General features: G+C 50.5%; 1 protein-coding gene across 3 annotated transcripts in view; it reads left to right on the top strand.

Annotated features, from left to right (window-relative positions):
* The window catches only part of ACTN1 (actinin alpha 1), a 93,647-nt gene that overhangs the window by 53,784 nt on the left and 20,722 nt on the right, over positions 1 to 19,141 (top strand). For all 3 annotated transcript variants that reach the window (XM_057730503.1, XM_057730501.1, XM_057730502.1), the window contains exons 3-8: positions 2,079 to 2,198; positions 9,170 to 9,256; positions 11,034 to 11,121; positions 11,612 to 11,690; positions 15,269 to 15,350; positions 16,992 to 17,077. In XM_057730503.1, coding sequence (XP_057586486.1) covers positions 2,079 to 2,198; positions 9,170 to 9,256; positions 11,034 to 11,121; positions 11,612 to 11,690; positions 15,269 to 15,350; positions 16,992 to 17,077 — 542 coding nt within the window. The remainder of the gene's footprint in view (positions 1 to 2,078; positions 2,199 to 9,169; positions 9,257 to 11,033; positions 11,122 to 11,611; positions 11,691 to 15,268; positions 15,351 to 16,991; positions 17,078 to 19,141) is intronic.

Below are 19,141 nucleotides of genomic sequence, written 5' to 3'. Positions count from 1 at the left end.
CATTGTTCTTTTTCATTCCTCAAAACTCAGCTTAAGCGTTTCCTCCAGGAAGGCGTCCCTGACACCCCCCCCCCCCCCCGAGTGGCTACCCTCCCCTGGGCTCCTAGAATATGCCATTGATTCCTCTCGCGTGTCATTTTCCGTGCGGCAGGATCACTTTTGGCTCATGTGTTTTCTCCCCAGTGAGCCCCTTGGGGCAGGGATGGTCTCATCTGTGTCCCTGGTGCTTAGACCTGTACCTGGCACGTAGGTGATGCTCAACAAATATTAAAGTGATCGACTGCCCAGCTGTTTTCTGCATACCCACCAGGTGCTCTCACTGAACAGGCCGGCTTGTGCACATCTGTGGGGCAGGGAATTATTGAGTCACCGAGATGTTGCTTTCTCCTCCTTGAGTGTCCCTGGAGATGGGTAGGATGACAGGAGAGGGAAGGGGGCGTTGCCTGCCGAGGTCCTCTGAGCGTGGTCCCTGGACCACCCAGCAGAATCAGCAGGACTGCTTGGCCACGTGCAGATTCCCAGCCCACCCCCCAGACCTCACCCCAGACCTCCTAAATCAGAAACTCAGGAGGCAGGGGCAGGGGACTGGATGTCTGCAATGAGCAGGTCCTCCAGGTGGTTTTGTGCTGACTGAAGTCCCAGAACCACTCCCCTTGCTGCCTCTACTGTCTTGGAGAAGCCCCATTCCAGCCAGTGTCTGTGACTGGTGGGCGGGCTGGCTGGCAAACTCAGGCTCAGCAGGACCGAAGGCCTGGGGCTCTAGCGGGAGTAGTTGTCCCGGGGCACGAGGTGCTGCCTCCCTCCAGCCTACCGGAAGGGAGCCCTGGGGCATCTCTTCTGCTCAGGAGGGCGGTCGGGTACCTTGCCAGAGAGGGTGGGCAGCGGCCTCAGCCTTGGGAAAGCCGTGAGTGGAAAGTCTTGATTTAATAATAAAAACCGAGCTGTGCTTCCCTGGGAGCTGCCAGGCCAAGTGACACCTGAGGCAGGAAGTCTGTTCTCTAGAAACAGCGGTGGTGGGGGGCGGGGGGGGGGGTGCGGGAGGCTGGGGAGTTGGCAGTCCCCCTAGAGAAGTTCTGTGCTGACAGGGTGGGCCTGGCTCCAGCATCAGGGCCACCCTGCCCCTCGAGATCTCTCAGCCAGACTATTGATGTGCTCAGAAGGGGGCAGGGAGATCATGGCAGGTGCAAGGATCTTGAGTTCCAGGCTCTAGGATGGTGGTTCTCAGCCTTTTGGGGTCCCTGATCTCTTAGAGACTCTGAAATCTGTGCACCCCTTCCCCAGGTATGGGCACACGTGTTGCACATATAAATTTTTCAAATAGTTTCAGGAGATCCCTGGACACCTCTGTTCTGTGCTCTTATCAGGGATTTGGAGAACCAGCTCAACCCCTGTTTCCCTGCAGCTTCTGACCATAAAGCCTGAGCAGCAGAAGCTCCCCCACGGAAGCTGGAGTTGAGGGTGGGGGAGTGGCCGCTGAGTGGGGGCGCAGGGTTGACTTGGAGGGTTCCCCTGGGAGGCAGTAACTGGACAAGAGCAGCTGTTCTCAAATGAGAGAGGGACTCTCTGGGCAACTCCGCCTCAACATACAGGGAACTTTTTCAGAATACTCTAGAGTGACCCACACTCCCTGCCAGGCCAGAGCAGTCTAGGTTAGGAGTTCACGGCCTTTGCATGTGCTGTTCCTTCTGCCTTGATCACCATTCCCTGCAGTCTAGGCCTGGCTGCCTCCCACTCAGAGGCCTCCCCTGACCACCTCACAACTCCTTTACCTTCCTACCTGTCTTTCTCTGTAGCCTCTTTTTAAGCTTTTATTTTCAGCGTTTAATCTTCTAGGTATTTGTTCATTTGTGTGTGTTGATTTGTGTGTTTCTTTGCTGAAGGTCTGTCTCCTCCTAGACCATAAGTACATGAAGGCAGCAAACTGTTTTGTTCACCCCCGTGTTCCTAGCACGCAGCCAAGTCCTTGACATGTGTTAGGGGCTTAATACAGATTTGTTGAGTGGCTGCAAGCAGTTTAGACTTAAGAAGTAGGAGAACAGCATCTCACTTCCTGTTTCTCCCTCTCGGTCTGTGTTCAGGTGAACGCTTGGCCAAGCCAGAGAGAGGCAAGATGAGGGTGCACAAGATCTCCAATGTCAACAAGGCCCTGGACTTCATAGCCAGCAAGGGGGTCAAGCTGGTGTCCATAGGCGCTGAAGGTGAGTAAGGCCTGCCCTGGCTCCTCCCTGGAGCTGGAGTCTCCCCACCCCACAACTTCCTGGTTCTCTTGGCCTTTTCCAGCCTGACTCTTAGACCCATACGTCCCCGGGGGCATTGGAAGTGGGGTTCCCAGCACCTCCATCTGGTCGACCAGGGATCCTTCATGTAAAAACAGCACTTTCCATCCAATCTCTGCACCTTGGCAAGCCCTCCGCTGAATTCTAGCACAGTGGGATACATCTGTGGGGAGTGCCACCTCCCTCCTCCCCAGGCCTGGCTGCACTGCGCTGTCCTGAGCAGAGAGTTCTGCAGTCTGGGGAGAGTGTGCAGACACTGGCTGAGGGGAGAGAGCCCCTGCAGGATGGCTGTCCAGACGCCTTTAAGAATATTCTTAGTATCATTTGCCTTCTTGACTCTTTTCCCTTCACATTAAAAAAACAAAAATTGTTTCTACACCTGAAACTCACTGTAAATCAACTCTTCTTCAATTAAAAAAAATCGTTTAAAGCTCATTGTAAACCATTATTAGCATATTCTTAGTGGTTAAAAGGAGGTCGCACAATTTCTTATGTGCACGGTGATGGTTCTGAAGGATTTGGGGAGGGTCGAGGTGATTAGAATAAAATACGATAACTAGACCCCGTCAGGAGTGTGTCCCATGGATTGGGCATCTGCTGTGTGGTGCCAGAGATCAAAAGGGGAGTAAGACACACCTCCATTCATTTATTCATTCATTCATCGAAGATATAACCTTGGCTGTGATTACTGATCACTTGCTCTGCAGCAGGTACTGTGCCAAAGCTCTTTGCGCCAGTGATCTCATTTCATCCTCACCAGCCCTGTGACGTGGCTCTAATTATTATTCCCATTTTACAATAAGAAAACATATGCCTAACAAGATTAACTTGTCCAAAGTCCTATCACCAGCAAGTGGTAAAGCCAGAACTCAAATCCAGGTCTGCGTGACTCCAGAGAAATGCCCCAGAGGGTGGCCCTTCCTTGCAGAGGGTGGGGAGCCTTGCTCCAGTAAATCCGTAGGAGCTGATCTCTTCTCTGGTTGATGCCTATAAAGTCCTCCTCTTTTTTTCTAGAAATTGAGGGATTTGATGTAGCAGCATCGAACTGAGAAATTTGAGCACAGGGGTTGGCAAACTACAGTCCATGGGGTTCAACATGGCTGGACCCGGTTTTTATAAATATCGGAACACGGCCACACCCATTTGTTTACATGTTACTGGCCGCTTTCCTGCTACAGGCAGAATTGAATAGTTGCAACAGAGACCATAAGGCCTGCAAAGCTGAAAATATTTCCTAACAGGCCCTTTACAGGAAAAGCTTGCTGACCTCTGCCTTATCAGGGACTCAGGCTAGTACATGAGGCCATCGCAGGGGGTGCCTTATTCATTCCACCCCCTCAGCTGTGAGCCAGAGATCACGTCTTCTACACCCTTGTGGCCCCAGCTCCCAGCAGTGTGATGCACACAGTTGGTGCTCAGTAAATGTTTGAAGGGCTTGCACATAGCAGGGTACTTTGCTTTGTTTGTGGGAAAATAGTCTCTGCTTATTAAGAAGAAGAAAAGAATAGTTTGTTCTATTAAAGAGGAATTAAGGCTTGGCAGAAAATGTTTCAACCAAGCAGGGATGGGAAGCCAAAGAAGTTGCCACTCAGGTGGTCTGGTGCAAGCTCAGATGCTCACCTGGGGCAGGGAAGTAGAGGATGTGTGAGGTGGGCCAGGGGTGAGCAGTAGGGATGAGTGGGGAGTGGGGAGAAGTATGTCCTTCTAAGTGGGGTAGCTGCCAGCTAGATCTAAACAATTGTTACGGTGTGGGAATACTCATCCAGTGTTGCTAGGTCTTCCAATTTTTTTAAAAAATAAATTTATTTATTTATTTATTTATTTATTTATTTATTTATTGGCTGTGTTGGGTCTTCGTTGCTGCACTTGGGCTTTCTCTAGTTGCGGCGAGCAGGGGCTGCTCTTTGTTGTGGTATGCAGGCTTCTCATTGCACTGGCTTCTCTTGCTGTGGAGCATGGGCTCTAGGTGCATGGGCTTCAGTAGTTGTGGCATGTAGGCTCAATAGTTGTGGCTCATGGGCTTTGTTGCTCCACGGCATGTGGGATCTTCCTGGACCAGGGATCGAACCCCTGTCCCCTGCATTGGCAGGCGGATTCTTAACCACTGTACCACCAGGGAAGCCCCTCCAATTTTTTAAAGAAGCCAGGAATCTAGATTTTTAGAAAGGAAAATTTAACAGTTACCAAAATGTATATATGTATTTTTTTAAGACTCTGAATACCAAAGTGGAGGAAGAAAGGAGAAGATGGGCGAGAAGAGCACTAGCTGAGTTCCAGATCTGTGGCTGGCCAGAGAGCATGCTTTAACAGGCTTGTAGTATCACCAGCCACATTTTACAGTCAAGGCCACTGAGGCTCAGAGAAGTTGCTAGAATGGAAGCGTGTGGTACAGTGAGCACAGGCCAGACTGCTTCCATGTGGCAGAGTCAGGTAAACCCCGGGGGTTTGGGCTCCGGAGCTGAGGTCTAGACCTCTTCCCATCACCCGAAGGCATTGCTGCCTCCTCTGCAGGGGCCCAGGACAGAACCTTCACGTCTGATTTTCCTCAGCTAAGAAGTGGCAGGTCAGACTGGCTGTGTTGTGTCAACAAGGGGTGAGGAGCAGAGAGGCGTGGGCGGCAACTCTCACCAGCCCTCTAACCCCCCGGGGATTCCCTTCACCTAGCTGGCTGGAGTTTTCTAGTTCCTCCGGCATAGGCCTCGCTTCTCAAAAGATTTCTAAAGCCTCCTTTAAAATGAGACATTCCCTACCTACCTTTAGGCTGAGGTTTCCTTCCTTGAAATCCTCTCTCCCATTTCAAGCCCATGTAATAATCTATAAGGGAAAAGAATCTGAAAAAGAATGGATATATGTACATGTGTAACTGAATCACTTTGCTGTACACCTGAAACTAACACAACATTGTCAATCAACCATACTCCAATAAAAAAAAAAAAAAGCCGAGCACCGAGATCATGCCAGGACAGCTGCTCTGCTGAGCCAGGAAACTGGATGAGGCCCTGAATGGGTTTCGTTTATTTTAATGAAATGAAGTTTACTTCTGTAGACTATAAAAGGCAGTGGAGCAGATCACCTGGAAGGAGCCCTCCTGAGAATGGAGTGGGGGGAGATGTTACCATTTGCCCTGGATGGGATGCCCTGGGGACCAGGCCTGGCCAGGGTGAAAGACGCCAGACCTTTGAAGGATTTTCACATGGGGCAGGGTCTCGACTCTGGCTGACCCTGATGGGCAGAACCAGGCTTGGAAGGGAGACCCTGTGGGCAGGCTGACTGTGGATAACATGCAGAACCTTAGGGGATGCAGTGGGTGCTCTGGGAAAGGCACGGGTTCCCTGTCCCTGAAGATGTTCAGATGGAGGCCAGAGGCAAGGAGCATCCACCTATACCGTGGGAAGGGTTAGAATAGATCTTTAGGATTTCATGTGTGATGCTTGACTCTAGAATATCTAGGCTTCATGGGGCTGGGACTTGACCTGGGTGAGCGGTTGGGATTTAACCAGATGAGAGCACCTGAGAAGGAATATTCATTTTAAAATCTTGAGGTAGGGAAAGCTTCATGGCTTTGGGTGCTAGAGCTGGGGTGGGGGTGGAGAGGGGTGGGTGGGATGCTGGGTGATTTAGCATCCGTCCTTAGGATGGAAGGGGCGGGGGGTACAGTGGCTAAAGCGTTGGTCTGGGAGGTGATGATCCCCCCGTTCTAGTTTCTATCACGTGGAGTATCCTTGGCGTCATTCATTCCAGTATGAACACTGTGCAGGTGACTGCCTCCCTCGAGTGGAGCCAAGGGAGAGGCAGGTTCTGAGTAAAAGTAGGATGTGAACAGCTTCGCAGGTAGCTGTGGTCTAGGAATGGCTTCTTCCTACACCCACAGACGTTGTTAATCTGCTGTTATGATTTTTTCCCCAGGGGCCCGGTTGTGGCCTTGGAACCCTCCTTTTGGACCCAGCATTTCAGGCCATAAAGATGCCTGTGAGATGGGCAACCTTACTCCAAACACAGAGATTCCTTGGGAAAGGATCTGCTATTCTGGGGATCCGGGCAGCAGAGCCCTCTGGGGAGGGTTACACCCTGAGGGTGTATGGGGAGTCAGGTGGGCACTGGCGAGGGGGTGGTACATGGGTTGTTGACTGAACACACTTCTCTCTTTGCCTGTACTTGGCTCCTCTGTTTTGTGGAGTGAAACTGCTTGTTTGGTAGGAGTGGGAGTTCAGTAAGCAAAACCCCCGGGGGTTGGGTGTTTCTGTGGAAGTAGGCAAGTAGGCAAGACCCTGCCTTGTCTTCCTTGGTGCTGGGAGGACACTGAGCTCAAGGCCAGCAGGAGTCTTCACAAGTGGGGCAGTGGGGGGGACACTGGCCCAAGGGACTGGTCCCAAGACACTGGCCCTAAGTCATTAAAAACTCGTGAATGTAATTTTTAATTACGTTCTAATTGTCAGTTTGTTGAGCAGAGCTGAGCTCTGTTCCAGACCTGAGTCCGGTCCCAGAGAAGCCTGAGTGCTGTTACATGCTCTGGCTGCTCACCCGCCTGTGGTTAGTGTCCTCCAGTGTCCCATTCATTCATTCATTCATTCATTTGTTTATTCATTCAACAAATGTTGATGGAGGGCTTTTTCTGTGCCAGGCACAGTGCTGGGCTCTAAGCAGTGATATAAAATGGGAAAATCTTTACCCTCAGGGAGCTTATGTTCTAGAAGAGGCAGAAAGAAAATACACATTTCAGTTGGAGAAAAGTAAAGTGGGAGGTTCAGGAAGGGCTCAGTGAGAAGTTGAAGGGTGAGCTGAGACGGGAGGGAGGTGAGGGGTATCCCAGAAGAGGAGAGGAGGTGGTGTGACTGAGGGGGTAGAGGGAGGAGGGGTCCCAGAGGCCCCGCCGGCCACTGCCTTTGACTCCAAGCGCGGTGGGAAGCCATGGAGGTTTTGAGCAGAGGGGTGATAGGGTCTGGGGTTTACTCAGTCTCGCCTTGTACTTTGTACCTTCGCAGGGTTTCTGATGTGGGGTCGTAATAAATAACCTGGCAGCAAGTGCCTTCGCACGGCCACCTAACTCTGCATTTCACTCTACTGGCTGGGGCTAGAGAGAGAATTTTACTCTCCAAAAGTTGAGCAGCTTCGCGATGCTTGCTCCATGTTGCCAAATTATTTCCCAGAAAGGTGTATTTGTTTTTTAAACCAATTTATGCTTCTAGCCACAGTGAGGTAGCCTTGTTACAATCCTGGTGTTTGCTTGTTTTTTAACTTTGCTAATTTAATAGCTGGGAAAATGGTATTTTATATCTTTTAATGACAAGTGAGGTTGACATTCTTATAAATTGGTTGTTTGTATTTTGTTTTGTAAAGTGTCTGTCTGTTCTTTTGCCTACTTATGTATTATGAATTTAGACTTTTCTTATCAATTTATGTAAATGCTTTGAACGTTACAGAGGCAAAACCATTGACAGTCACAAATGAAAGGGCATTTTAAAAATATCAAACTTTTAGGAACTGATTCTTGACTGACTAACTGGCTCTGCTTCCCCTCAGTGTGCTCTGCAAAGTGTGGGCCCCCTGTTTTAGTGAAGGAGGAGGGTCGCATGCTGCTACAGCTCCCTATCTCTTTAACCCAGGTTCTCCAACTTGGGTCATTGCCCTGCTGATGCCTGGGGTTCTGGGAGGGCATTTAAACCCCCCTCTTAGCAGGAAGAGTCACATCCTGTCCCATGTGCAAAGTGGACACTGTTCTTCCTTTGCTCAGAACCCTGCTGCAGGCTCAGCAGAGTTACCCGGCTCCCAGAAGCAGCTGCGGCCAGGCATCACTGCTCAGGGCCTGCACCCTGTTAGTCATACAGCAGCATGCAGTTTTGCACTCCCTTTTGAGGAAGGGGATGAGATCTTAGAGTTAATTTCCTGAGTGGAATCTACTCTTGCTTAAGGGGTTTGTGGGACGCAAACCCAAGTGGACGTGGGCTCAGGGGATCAGGAGTCCCTGAAAATTGCCCCTTCTGATGGTTTTGTTGGGTCTCCCCTAAAACTAGTGTTGTCGGTAGGACAAAATGAGATATTCTTTGACTGCCTGAGTCTTAAGTGAGAGTACCTGACCGCGGGGCCAGGCTCCTGTCTCCTGGCCTGGGTGCAGGTGAAGGTAAGGAGTCTGCATTTCATTGTCACCTGCTCAACCCCCAAGACTATAAATGACGTTGTGTCTTAGGCTTCATAAAGAACAGGGCTTATTTCTCTTTGTATTCCCTGCCTCTGAGCCTGGTACAGAACAAGAATTACTTCATAGAATTTATAGCATTTTTAGAAAAGTCTAAAAAGTGCTGCTTAGACTGAATTTAGTGGGGTATCTCTTAATTGTGATCTTGAAGTTGCTGTTTGTGTTTTTTATTAAGAAATACCCCCAACTAACCCCCAACAGTTCATGGCATCATGAACTTGATTCGTAAGTTAGTGGATCCTTCCAGTGGCAGTTTATAAACCTTTGTCAGGTTGGTTAATTTCTGTTGCCTGCACTGGCTTTCCAGGTGTGAATGGCTGTTTTGAGAGCTGTGCTTGCCCAGAGGTCCTCAGCTCACAGTGGTGCCAGGACATTTTTGGTGGCATAGAAATCCTCTTCCTCATCTCTGTTAGGCTGGTGGACACCGCCCAGGGTTTAAGATACCCCCTTCTCTGTTGCCTTTCCTGTTGTACCCAGCTGAATTGACTGCACTCTCTTGGTCCTCCAAGACACCCCCAAACAGACTTCTCTCCTGGCACCTGTCACATGTAATTGCACTGTTTTTTAGACTTCCCTCTAGAAATGGAGTGTGTAGTCATTGATTTCCTAAGTGGTGCACGGCGTGACATGGGCGCTCAGAGAGTGTGAACTCTGTCCCTACTGAGACCCGTCTTAACATGTCCTGCTGCTGTTTCTGTAGAAATCGTGGATGGGAACGTGAAAATGACCCTGGGCATGATCTGGACCATCATCCTCCGCTTTGCCATCCAGGACATCTCTGTGGAAGGTAGGCCTTCTGCTCTGTTCCATGCCGTCCCCAGGCTTCCACCTCTCCCGTGCCTTCACCATCACATCTTCCTCCCTGGTCCCCGGGGCAACAGGGCCTTGATCTTGGGCCACATCCTGGGCTGCTTACCCTTTGCTGGCACCTGTGTTCTCTCCTAGTCTACAGGGAAGTAAGAACTGCTTGAAGTGCTAATCTCCATAGATGTGTTGGCCCCAGGGAAACCCCTCACTTTGAGAAAGCCCAAGGGTGCTGTGGAGAAGTGTACTGGAAACACCCCACCGGGCTTCTTAAATGTGAAAGGGTAGGGGAAGTTGGAGGCGGGGAGGGGGGACGGGAGGGCGAGCTGACACCAGGTCCTCCACTTTGCTCCCATAGCACCCTCTGGTGGCCACCTTGCAGATCTGCAAGGGGCCACCATGGTCTTAGGGCAGTGATCTTAAAACTTTTGATTTCACACTCTAGCAGTTTTTGAGCTTTATGTCTGAAATATGTGTATTTATTTTTCACTAAATTATATTCATGTATTGCTATGCATATTATAAAACACACCAAACCAAATTTTTAAAAGATGAGATGGCATGTTTTTAAAATATTTTTTATTCATTTTAATGGCCTGGAAATCAAATCTTGAAAAAATTTTTGTTCAAAATAATTTTTAATGAGAACAGTGTGGACTAAATTGCTTTGTTATGGAAATCTTGATTTGACACTTGGTGATACAGCAATGTGAAGGTCTAAGTTTGGTTTATACATACCTGGTATTTAGGGCTGAAGTGGTTAAAAAGTAGTCACTTAGGACACGGTTCTTGTTAGCGGTAACAGATATAAATCTGGTTTTCAAATAGCTTTCTTGATGAGTTTATTCTTTGGGGTAGACTTCTTGTCAGGTCTGATTAAAGTTTGAGACATGTTGTTTTCATCTTGTAATGGAACTGACAAAGAACTTGAACTAAAAGCAGAAGCATTAGCTTTGCTGATTTTTCAATCGTTTTCTTGTATTTGAATTCTTATATTATCTTTGCAGGAATTGTTTAACATCATTTTAAAGTTCATTTTGTAAATGAGGTCATCCACAAGCCTGCCTCACTGAGTACTGTAACCTGCAATTCACAGCCGTGAACACATGGGGGCAGTGCGATTTGTAGCCCTCCTGGGCTGGGAGCTTCTGGGGTCCTCTCACATACCTGTCTTACCTTACTGACACGTGTCTACTTTACATACAGCAACAGTGCCAATCCATGCATTAAATATAAGGAAACCTTATTTTTTAAAGATGAACACTAAATGTGACCAGAAGTCCCAACACTTTCTTCCCACATGGCTGTGTGCCCTCCACAGGGCACATGGGCCAGTCTCAAGATTCCTGGATTTCAGATTTCACAGACCAATCAAACCTTCCTCCCCAAGGTGGCCACCTGACATAAGTTGCCAGCTTCTTTTGTATTGTTGTCATTTCTTTGCATAAAAGGGAGTGAAGGGGAGCTATTCTGAAAGTTTGAAAGGCCATTTTCTCAGTATTTAAATATATAAGGTGACCAGTTATGAAACGCTTCCTAGCTTACTTCTGCGTTTCTCAAATAACTCCTCAAACTTTGTCAAAGAAATAGATTTGATGGCCTGGTAGCAGCAGGGTTGACACCTAGGGGTCTTTGTGTGGACCCCCCCCTGTGTGGAAGAGCATGGACCCTGTAGTCACAGTGGGGCCTCCATGAGCCCACGCACCTCCCTCCACCAAGCCAGCCAATGACCGCTCTGCCTGTCATCCACTTCCCCACAGAGACTTCGGCGAAGGAAGGGCTGCTCTTGTGGTGTCAGAGAAAGACAGCCCCTTACAAAAACGTCAACATCCAGAACTTCCACATCAGGTGAGTGGCTGGGATCCGAGGGGCTCTTGCAGAACCTGGGCTGCTTCCACCAAGGAGCCCTGGGCCCTCTTGGCTGGATCAGTCTCAGCTCTAGAACAGAACAAGGACCCTTGAAGCAGACGTCACTTTTCTGGGAAGGGAGTGTCACCCTTGGAGACCCCGCCCTCCTGGCTACTGCCTAGTACACCTTTGGTTGATGCTCTTGGAGGCCCCCCAAGGAGAGTGGCCAGGAAGTTCCAGCCTGGGGCTCTGGAATAGAGCAGAGGATGGCCCTAGACCTTGGTGTGTGGCGGGGGTAGGGTTGGATGTGGCAGGTGTATCTCAACTTGCCGAGCCCCACAGAGTCTTAGCCCAGTGCCTGTCTTCTCCCAACTCCTGCTCTGAAGGCTTATGTATTCATCTCTGAAAAAAAGGAGACCCCTGCTTAGTGCTTTGCCCCTAGTGCTCAGCCCCACTCACCAACTTGCCCCCCTTTTCTCCCCCCGGGCAGCTGGAAGGACGGCCTCGGCTTCTGTGCATTGATCCACCGACACCGGCCTGAGCTGATTGACTATGGGAAGCTGCGGAAGGTTTGTGTGCTCACCTGCCCCTCCTGTCCTCTGCCCCGCCAGTTCCTGCCGGACTGGTCCCCCTTGGGTGGGTGGGGGAAGGGCAGGACTGGGCCCCCTGTTCTGCGAGCCCACAGCCCCAGTGTGAAGGGGTGTCAGTCTCCTTAGACTAGCTGAGGAGACGGCGCCTCTAGAAATAAGAGGAAAACACCTCTATTAGGGCTACTTGAGTGTGTATGTGCATAGCACGTATATACTTGCTGACATGCCCAGCCTGCCAGGAAAAATAACAAAACCACCACAGCAGTTTTGTTAGGATGCTGGGATACTAAGTAGCATTTTCTCCTTCCGGTTTTTCTGGGTTTCGCAAGGTGCATATATTACTTTCATAATTTAAGATGTTGCATGTTCTCAGAGGCATCTACCCCAGCCATGTCTGAGACTTGCTGTACAGTCCTTGGAAGGTTCCCGCCATGGATTTGCTTTTCCTCATTGCTGACGTTTGGCTGGGGATCTGGTTGCTGCTTGACTCCTTTATGCTTTTGGTGTGAAGCCGCTGGGGGGTCTTCTTGAGCATGTGTTGAGGAGCAGACCGGGAGGTGGGGACTGTGTGTGTAGCCTCGTGATGGTTCTTAGTGTCTAGGCTGGTTAAAGGATGCTGGCCTGCCTTGGAGAGGCCTGCCTGGGACACTCTGACTGTACTCACCATTCTCCCTCTCAGCCCATCCTACCACCGAGAGGCCTCACGGCACAGATATGCTGGGAGAGGCCACCTGTGGCACCCTCCCCACACCCCCAGTAGATGGTCTGGAGCTCGGATTGGAATGTCATCTGTTGGTGCTTGAATCTCCGGGCAAAGGGCTTCTAGGGGTGACCGTTCTGGTATTTGTCTCCTTGACCTTGGTACTTGGAGAGCTCAGTGTTCAGTGAAGTATCCCACCTTGCCTGTGCCCCCAGTAGCCAAGCAAGGCTTGATGTTGCTGGTACAGGAGCTGCTCCGGGCATCAGACCCTCCATTTTGGACTGTGTGTGTTGGGGGGGGGTGAGCTGCCAAAAAGGATTTGTGAGGGAGGAAGGGAGTAGTTTCCCATCCCCTCCAGAAACCCCAAGCTGGGCCTGAAGCTTGAGGCCGAGGCCAGGCCCCTGCCCATCTGGAAGGGCCCACCTGCCGAAGGAGAGGAGCCCGCTGCCTGGCCCTGTGCATGGCTGTGTCCAGATGTATGTGGACGGCTGTCTAGCTAACCTCCTGGGGGCTGGGGTGGGGGGAGGGGGGGGGCGGTTCCGGCCCTCTAACTCAGCCACTTTGCAAAGAAAAAAAAATCCATTTGAGAACCCCTTTGACCTGTCTGAAAGCTGTGTGGCCACACGGAACAGGGGCCAAGGTGGGAAAATCCTAGAGGCGGAGACTTTTTTCAAAGGCATGATCATCGTGTACCACCGCTCAGCGGATGCACTGTGCCGACAGGTGTGCACGTGCCTGTGTCCCTGTGGGGGGGGGCTGGGGTGGCAGCAGCCAGTCAGGGCACAGCTGTTCCCCACCCCAGGATAGAGTAGGGCCTGTGCTGACAGTGGCTCTTCAGTCCCCATCCCCCACCCCTCTCCCCGCCGCCAACTCCAGGGGCCTCAGCCATTTGAGAGGTGAGAGTCCAGGGGCCTTTGTCTCATCCCTGGCCAGCTCTCCCCACCGTCTGTCCCTCTCTGTCTTCTTTTCATTTCTCCCTGCTCATTTCTCCCTGTTTCTCTGTGTCTGTCTCCCCTTCTTTTTAGTTCAGTAGCAGCAGTAAAATCCAGCCCAAATCCTAGCACAGACCTGTTCCTACTGAACTGTGGATTCTTTCCAGAAAGCATAGAGGTTGCCAGAGCCTGGTGCTCGGGAACAGGGGAGAGCCAAGGGCCCTGACCCAGAAGCACTTCCTTCCAGCACCTGTTCTAGGTGGGTGTGGGGGCCTGGCGGTCCCTGGGAATGGAGTGGCAGGTGGGTGTGTCCCCGGGGCCTGGGGACAGCCTAAGGCCTTGGACGGAAATGACCATTGCTGCTTGGCAGTGGTTTTTAATCATTCTGGAAGCTGTCAGAGACTTCCCAGAAGGACTCCACCTTCTCTAATGTGAGCAATTTGTTCCTGAAAGCATCCCAAATGAATGGATTTATCCTTTTGTATCCTGTGATTCTCACCTTAGCAAATGGGGAAGCTGAGTTGTAGGCTGACAAAGCCAGTTTGCTTTAAGTTAGTCTGGGGAACTAAAAATCGCATGGAGGTCCAGCAAGGAACTCCCCCCAGTAAATTGCAGGGTTTTTTCCACATTAAAAAATTTTATTTTTAATTTGGTAAAATATACATAATATAAAAAGTACCAATTTAACCATTTTTAAGTGTACAATTCAGTAGCATTAAGTACAGTCACATTGTTGTATACCTATCACCACCACCTGCCTCCAGAACTCTTCATCTTGCAAAACTGAAATTCTGCGCCCATGAAACCATCACTCTCCACTCCCCCTTCTGCCAGTGCCTGGCAACCACCATTCTACTTTCTGTGTCTATGAATTTGACCACTTTAGTAGGTACCTATATAAGTGGTATCATGTAACATTTGTCCTTTTGAGTCTGGCTTATTTTACTTAGCATGATGTTTTCAAGGTTCATCTATGTTGTAGCGTGTATCAGGATCTCTTTTCTTTTTATGGCAGAATAATATTCCACATCTATTTATCTGTCGAGGGACGTTTGAGTTATTTCCACCGTTTGGCTATTGTGTATAACGCTGCTATAAACATGGGTATACGAATTATTTGAGTCCCAGGAGTGGAATTGCTGAGTCATACAGTAGTTCTGTGTTTAACTTTGTTTGTTTTTTGGCACACGGGCTTAGTTGCTCCGTGGCATGTGGGAATCTTCCTGGATCAGGGATTGAACCTGTGTCCCCTGCATTGGCAGGCGGATTCTTAACCGCTGCGCCACCTAGGAAGCCCTCTGTGTTTAACTTTTTGAGGAACCTCCATACTGTTTTTCCACAGCAGCTGCACCATTTTACAATCCCAGCAATCCCAGCTGCACCATTTTACAATCCCACAGGGTTCCAATTTCTCCACCCCCTCACCAATCCCCAGTACGTTTTCTTGAGAAGATAGCAGAAGCCAGGATATAGTCAGAAGACTGTGGCTATTCGAAGGAGCCCCCAAATTTTATGGAATGTGAGCACCAAAGGGGCTTAAGAGCTCCTGGTCCAACTCTTGAGCAACAGGTGGGGAGACTGAGGTTAGGTTACTTACCAGTCCAGCTGGCTGGTGGCAGAGCTGAAACCAGAAGCCACGACTGATGGCTCCCAGGCCAGTGCCCTGCTCTCCGCTTGCATTTCTTAGCAATTCTTTCTTGGGCTGCAGGCCAGTATTTGCCACCCCATTTCTCTGATAAAGAAACTGAGGCTTGAGGAGGAAGGATGGCATTTTAAACCCCCAGCTAGCAAGCCTTGGTGGCCCCTGAGGACTGAGCCGGGGAGGGGCTGTAGCAGTCGCTCCGCATCCCAGTCTTGGTGACCATCCAGATGGGGGTAGCCAGAGACTTCTTGTGCCTCTCACCCGCCTTCTTCTTCTCCCCCAGGATGACCCCCTTACAAACCTGAACACAGCCTTCGATGTGGCGGAGAAGTACCTGGACATCCCCAAGATGCTGGATGCGGAAGGTGAACGGCGCTTTCCTTCCGGGCCTTCGGCTCTCCTCCCAGCTGTGTCCAGTGGCCAGAAGGGGCAGGCCCCCGCGGCCCAGGGCCGGCGGGGAGAAGGCCTGGTCTCTGGGACCTCATTTGGGGAACCTGGGGGTCCCTGGTCTCTCAGGGATTCCACAGATAGATCCCCTGAAGTTTGGAGGGAGCGGTGGTAGCTGGTGCCGGAAAGGGATGCCTGAGGACGGTCCTCACTTTGGTCTTGGAGTTGGGGTAGTGGGTGCTGGGGTGGAGTGCAGTGGTCCTTTGTTGTTCTAGGGGAGGGGAAAAAAGTTTATTAACATGTGCATCATGTATATACATAGGAGCCCGCAGGGAGGAGTAACTCAAAGGGGTGAAATGAGTTCGTGGGTCTCTACACATACCAGCTTCACAGGGGAAAGGGAGGGAGGGAAAGAGCACTTATGGAAAAGCAAATGACTTTTTGGAAAGATGAATGGGCCCTTAGGAGAATAAATGGGAGATATGAGAGTTTGTGACAGTGTCAGGTTGTGGGGCTATTTTCAAACATGTGCAAAAGCAGAGACAATAATATAATGAACTTCCATATACCCACCATCCAGATAGAGCAATTATTGAGATTTTGTCACACTTTCTTTTTCTTCTCCTTTTTTTTTTGTTTTGTTTGTTTGTTGAAATGTTTTAAAGCAAGTCCCAGACATCACAGCATCTCATTACTACATACTTCAGAGTACATACCTTAAAAATAGAAATTTTTTCTTATGCAATCATAAAATAATTTTCATACCAACAAACTGACAGTAATTCCTTGATACATCTGCTGCCCAATTCAAAATCAAATTTCCCCATTCTTTCTTTCTTTTTTTAAAAAATAAAATTATTTATTTATTTATTTATTTATTTATTATTTATTTTATTGGCTGCGCTGGGTCTTTTTTGCTGTGCGCGGGCTTTCTTTTAGTTGCGGTGAGTGGGGGCTACTCTTCGTTGTGGTGCGCGGGCTTCTCATCGCCATGGCTTCTCTTGTTGTGGAGCACGGGCTCTAGGCGTGTGGGCTTCAGTAGTTGCAATACATGGGCTCAATAGTTGTGGCTCACAGGCTCTAAAGCTCAGGCTCAATAGTTGTGGCGCACAGGCTTACTTGCTTCGTGGCCTGTGGGATCTTCCTGGAGCAGGGATCGAATCCATGTCCCCTGCATTGGCAGGCGGATTCTTAACCACTGCACCACCTAGGAAGCCCCCCCATTATTTCTTTTTAGTTGGCTTATTTTGACTAAGATCCAAACAGAGCCTGCACATGGCATTGCATTGTTATATTTCTTGTGCCTTTTCTAATCTATAGAACTTCTCTCTTCCTTCTGACCCCTTTCATTCCTGGCATTGAACTTCTTGTAAAAACCGGGCCAGCTGTCCTGAGTACCCCTTACTCTGGTTTATGTGTTTTCTTCCTCAGGGACCATTTCACTCCTTCCTCTACCTCTCATGTTCCCGTAAGTGGAAGTCAATGCCAGATGCTGGTTAGATGCAGGCTCAGCGTCTTGGCAAGAAGACTCGGTGGTTCTGAGAGCCGCTTTCCCCATCACATCAGGAAGTGTATCATATGTTCACCATCTGGCTTTAACTCCAGATTTTTCTTGACAGACATCGTCGGAACCGCCCGCCCGGATGAGAAAGCCATCATGACTTACGTGTCCAGCTTTTACCACGCCTTCTCTGGAGCCCAGAAGGTACCCGGGGCCCCCTGCTCCTTCCTTGCCCAGCACACCTCATGCCAGACCCCAAGCCATGCCCTCCCGCCCCTCCTCTCCCTGCCTCTCCTCGGCGACAGGGTCCGGATGGTCTGTCTCTTTGATAGCGTCAGCCCCTGGTGCCAACGTGGCGTGTCTTTCTTGCTCAGCTCCTCTCCCACCCGCCCCTCTGCTTTCTCTCATCTTCCTCTACTGTCTTGGAAAACACTGGGAAAGAGCTTACCTTCTGGGACCCAGATGGTGGGCTGCAGCAGGAAGGGTGGCATGGGTGAGCTCAGCCAGGGTGGTTCTGGAGGCCTGGAAGGCGCTGTGGGCAGCAGCCCCTCTGTGCCCACCTCTGCCGAAGCTACGGCTTTAATAGAGCAGCAGGGCATCCCTTAGGGAGACAGATCTAGGGCGGTACCTCCTGTCTTCACTGACCTGTTCTGCAGAGGTGTCATGAAGCCGCCACCTTTCTCCCACTCAAATCTGTGGTTTAGCAAATCTGTCCACAGCCCCGTTGGGCCTTGGCGCCTTTTATATCTTGCCCAGGGTCCCCACACGGGGTCACTCTGCACAATCCCTTGGAGGGATGAAGAAAAAGGGTGGGCAGCGGTGAACACTTCAGGTGTCTTGGTTCAGTTTTGTCCAGGGAGGCCTGAGGTTAACGTCCAGTTGTGCAGGTTTCCTATTCCACAAAGGCATCATCACATTTCAGACACTGAGGAGCTGAATATGTTCGTTAGCAGGCCTAGCTCAGGCGGCAGACGCCACTCCCCCAGATCCCCTTCACAGGCAGGACCCCAGAAGCACAACGTCCAGGTCGCTATGACCGCAGACCACAGGCTTGGCCTTCTCAGCTTTGGGCCTTGGACCTGCCACGTACCCGGGCAAATTCCCCACCCTCCGCATGGAGTCTGAGTGAGCTGTTCTGAAATGCATGATGAGGCGACGCCCCTGCCTCCCCCACCCTCTGCCCAGCCCTCCCCAGCACGCTCCACCCCTCTGTCCCCACCCTTCCCTCTCTCAGCCTGTGCTCTCTCCCACCCCACCTGTGTCTCCTCCCACCATCTCATTTTCTCTTTCTGCCCATTCCCTCATTTTCCATCTGTCTGTCTGTCTTATGTGCTCTCTGTCCGCTATGGCTGTTTGGGTTTATTCTGTGCCGCTGCTGCCTACTTTCTCCTCTCAACCTCTTCTCCTTCTCTGTGCAGATGTGTAGGCACGCTAAGGCCGGATGGGAAGGCCATGTGACCTAATGTTTCATGTCACTGCCACGCCTTCTCGGTGCACAGAAGGTGAGCTCTCCCTCGGCCTCTCCCTCTCTCCCAGCGCCCTTCTGCCCATCTCTTCCATCCTCCCTGGATACTCCAGCGGCAGCCCCTTGGAACGGCAGCCCCTGAAATGAAAGGAGGGATTAGAAAAGCATCCCTGCCCTGCAACCCCAACCTCATGGAGGAGGGCAGGATGCTCTCTGAACTTTGGCCAGGATATTTAAAGATGCCCAAGAACGCCAGCCTCTGGATGGCCTCTGGCGTCTCTGTCCCTACACACTGGGCATAATGGGTGCCACAAACAGCAAAGAAGCTTGTGGTCTGAGCTCTTTCCCTGGACCGAGTTGAGAGCCCTCATCCCAGGCAGCGTAGCTCTCGGCTCTGCTTCCTGCCTATTCTCTTAAATATCCAGGACCCCCTATCTTCTCTCTCTCTCCCTCCATCTACTTAAGCAAGACCACCCTCTCACATTACCCAGCAACCAGGGCAGGGAGAAGTCTTCTGCCTTCTCCCTGGTGTCCAGGCCAGAGGCTCAGAGTCCTGCCTGATCCTTCTCAACCAGGCCTGCCAGGGACTGTGGTGCAGGTTGCACACTGCACAAGGGTGCCATGTGTGCACCATGGACCATGAAGATGTGAATATTTTTTACTAAAATAATTCTGCAAATGGCAGTAAAAATGTCTTCTAACAGAATGACTATGACAGTTTTCCAACAGAGGTGCCTTGGGGATGAGGTGCCTTTAAAAAAGTACATCAAAGCATTCTGTGGACTAGCAGCAGCCCCATTCCC

The sequence above is a fragment of the Hippopotamus amphibius genome, chromosome 4 (genome assembly GCF_030028045.1).
Source record: "Hippopotamus amphibius kiboko isolate mHipAmp2 chromosome 4, mHipAmp2.hap2, whole genome shotgun sequence".
Taxonomy (NCBI): Eukaryota; Metazoa; Chordata; class Mammalia; order Artiodactyla; family Hippopotamidae; genus Hippopotamus; species Hippopotamus amphibius.
This window is presented reverse-complemented; position numbering and strand designations above follow the sequence as displayed.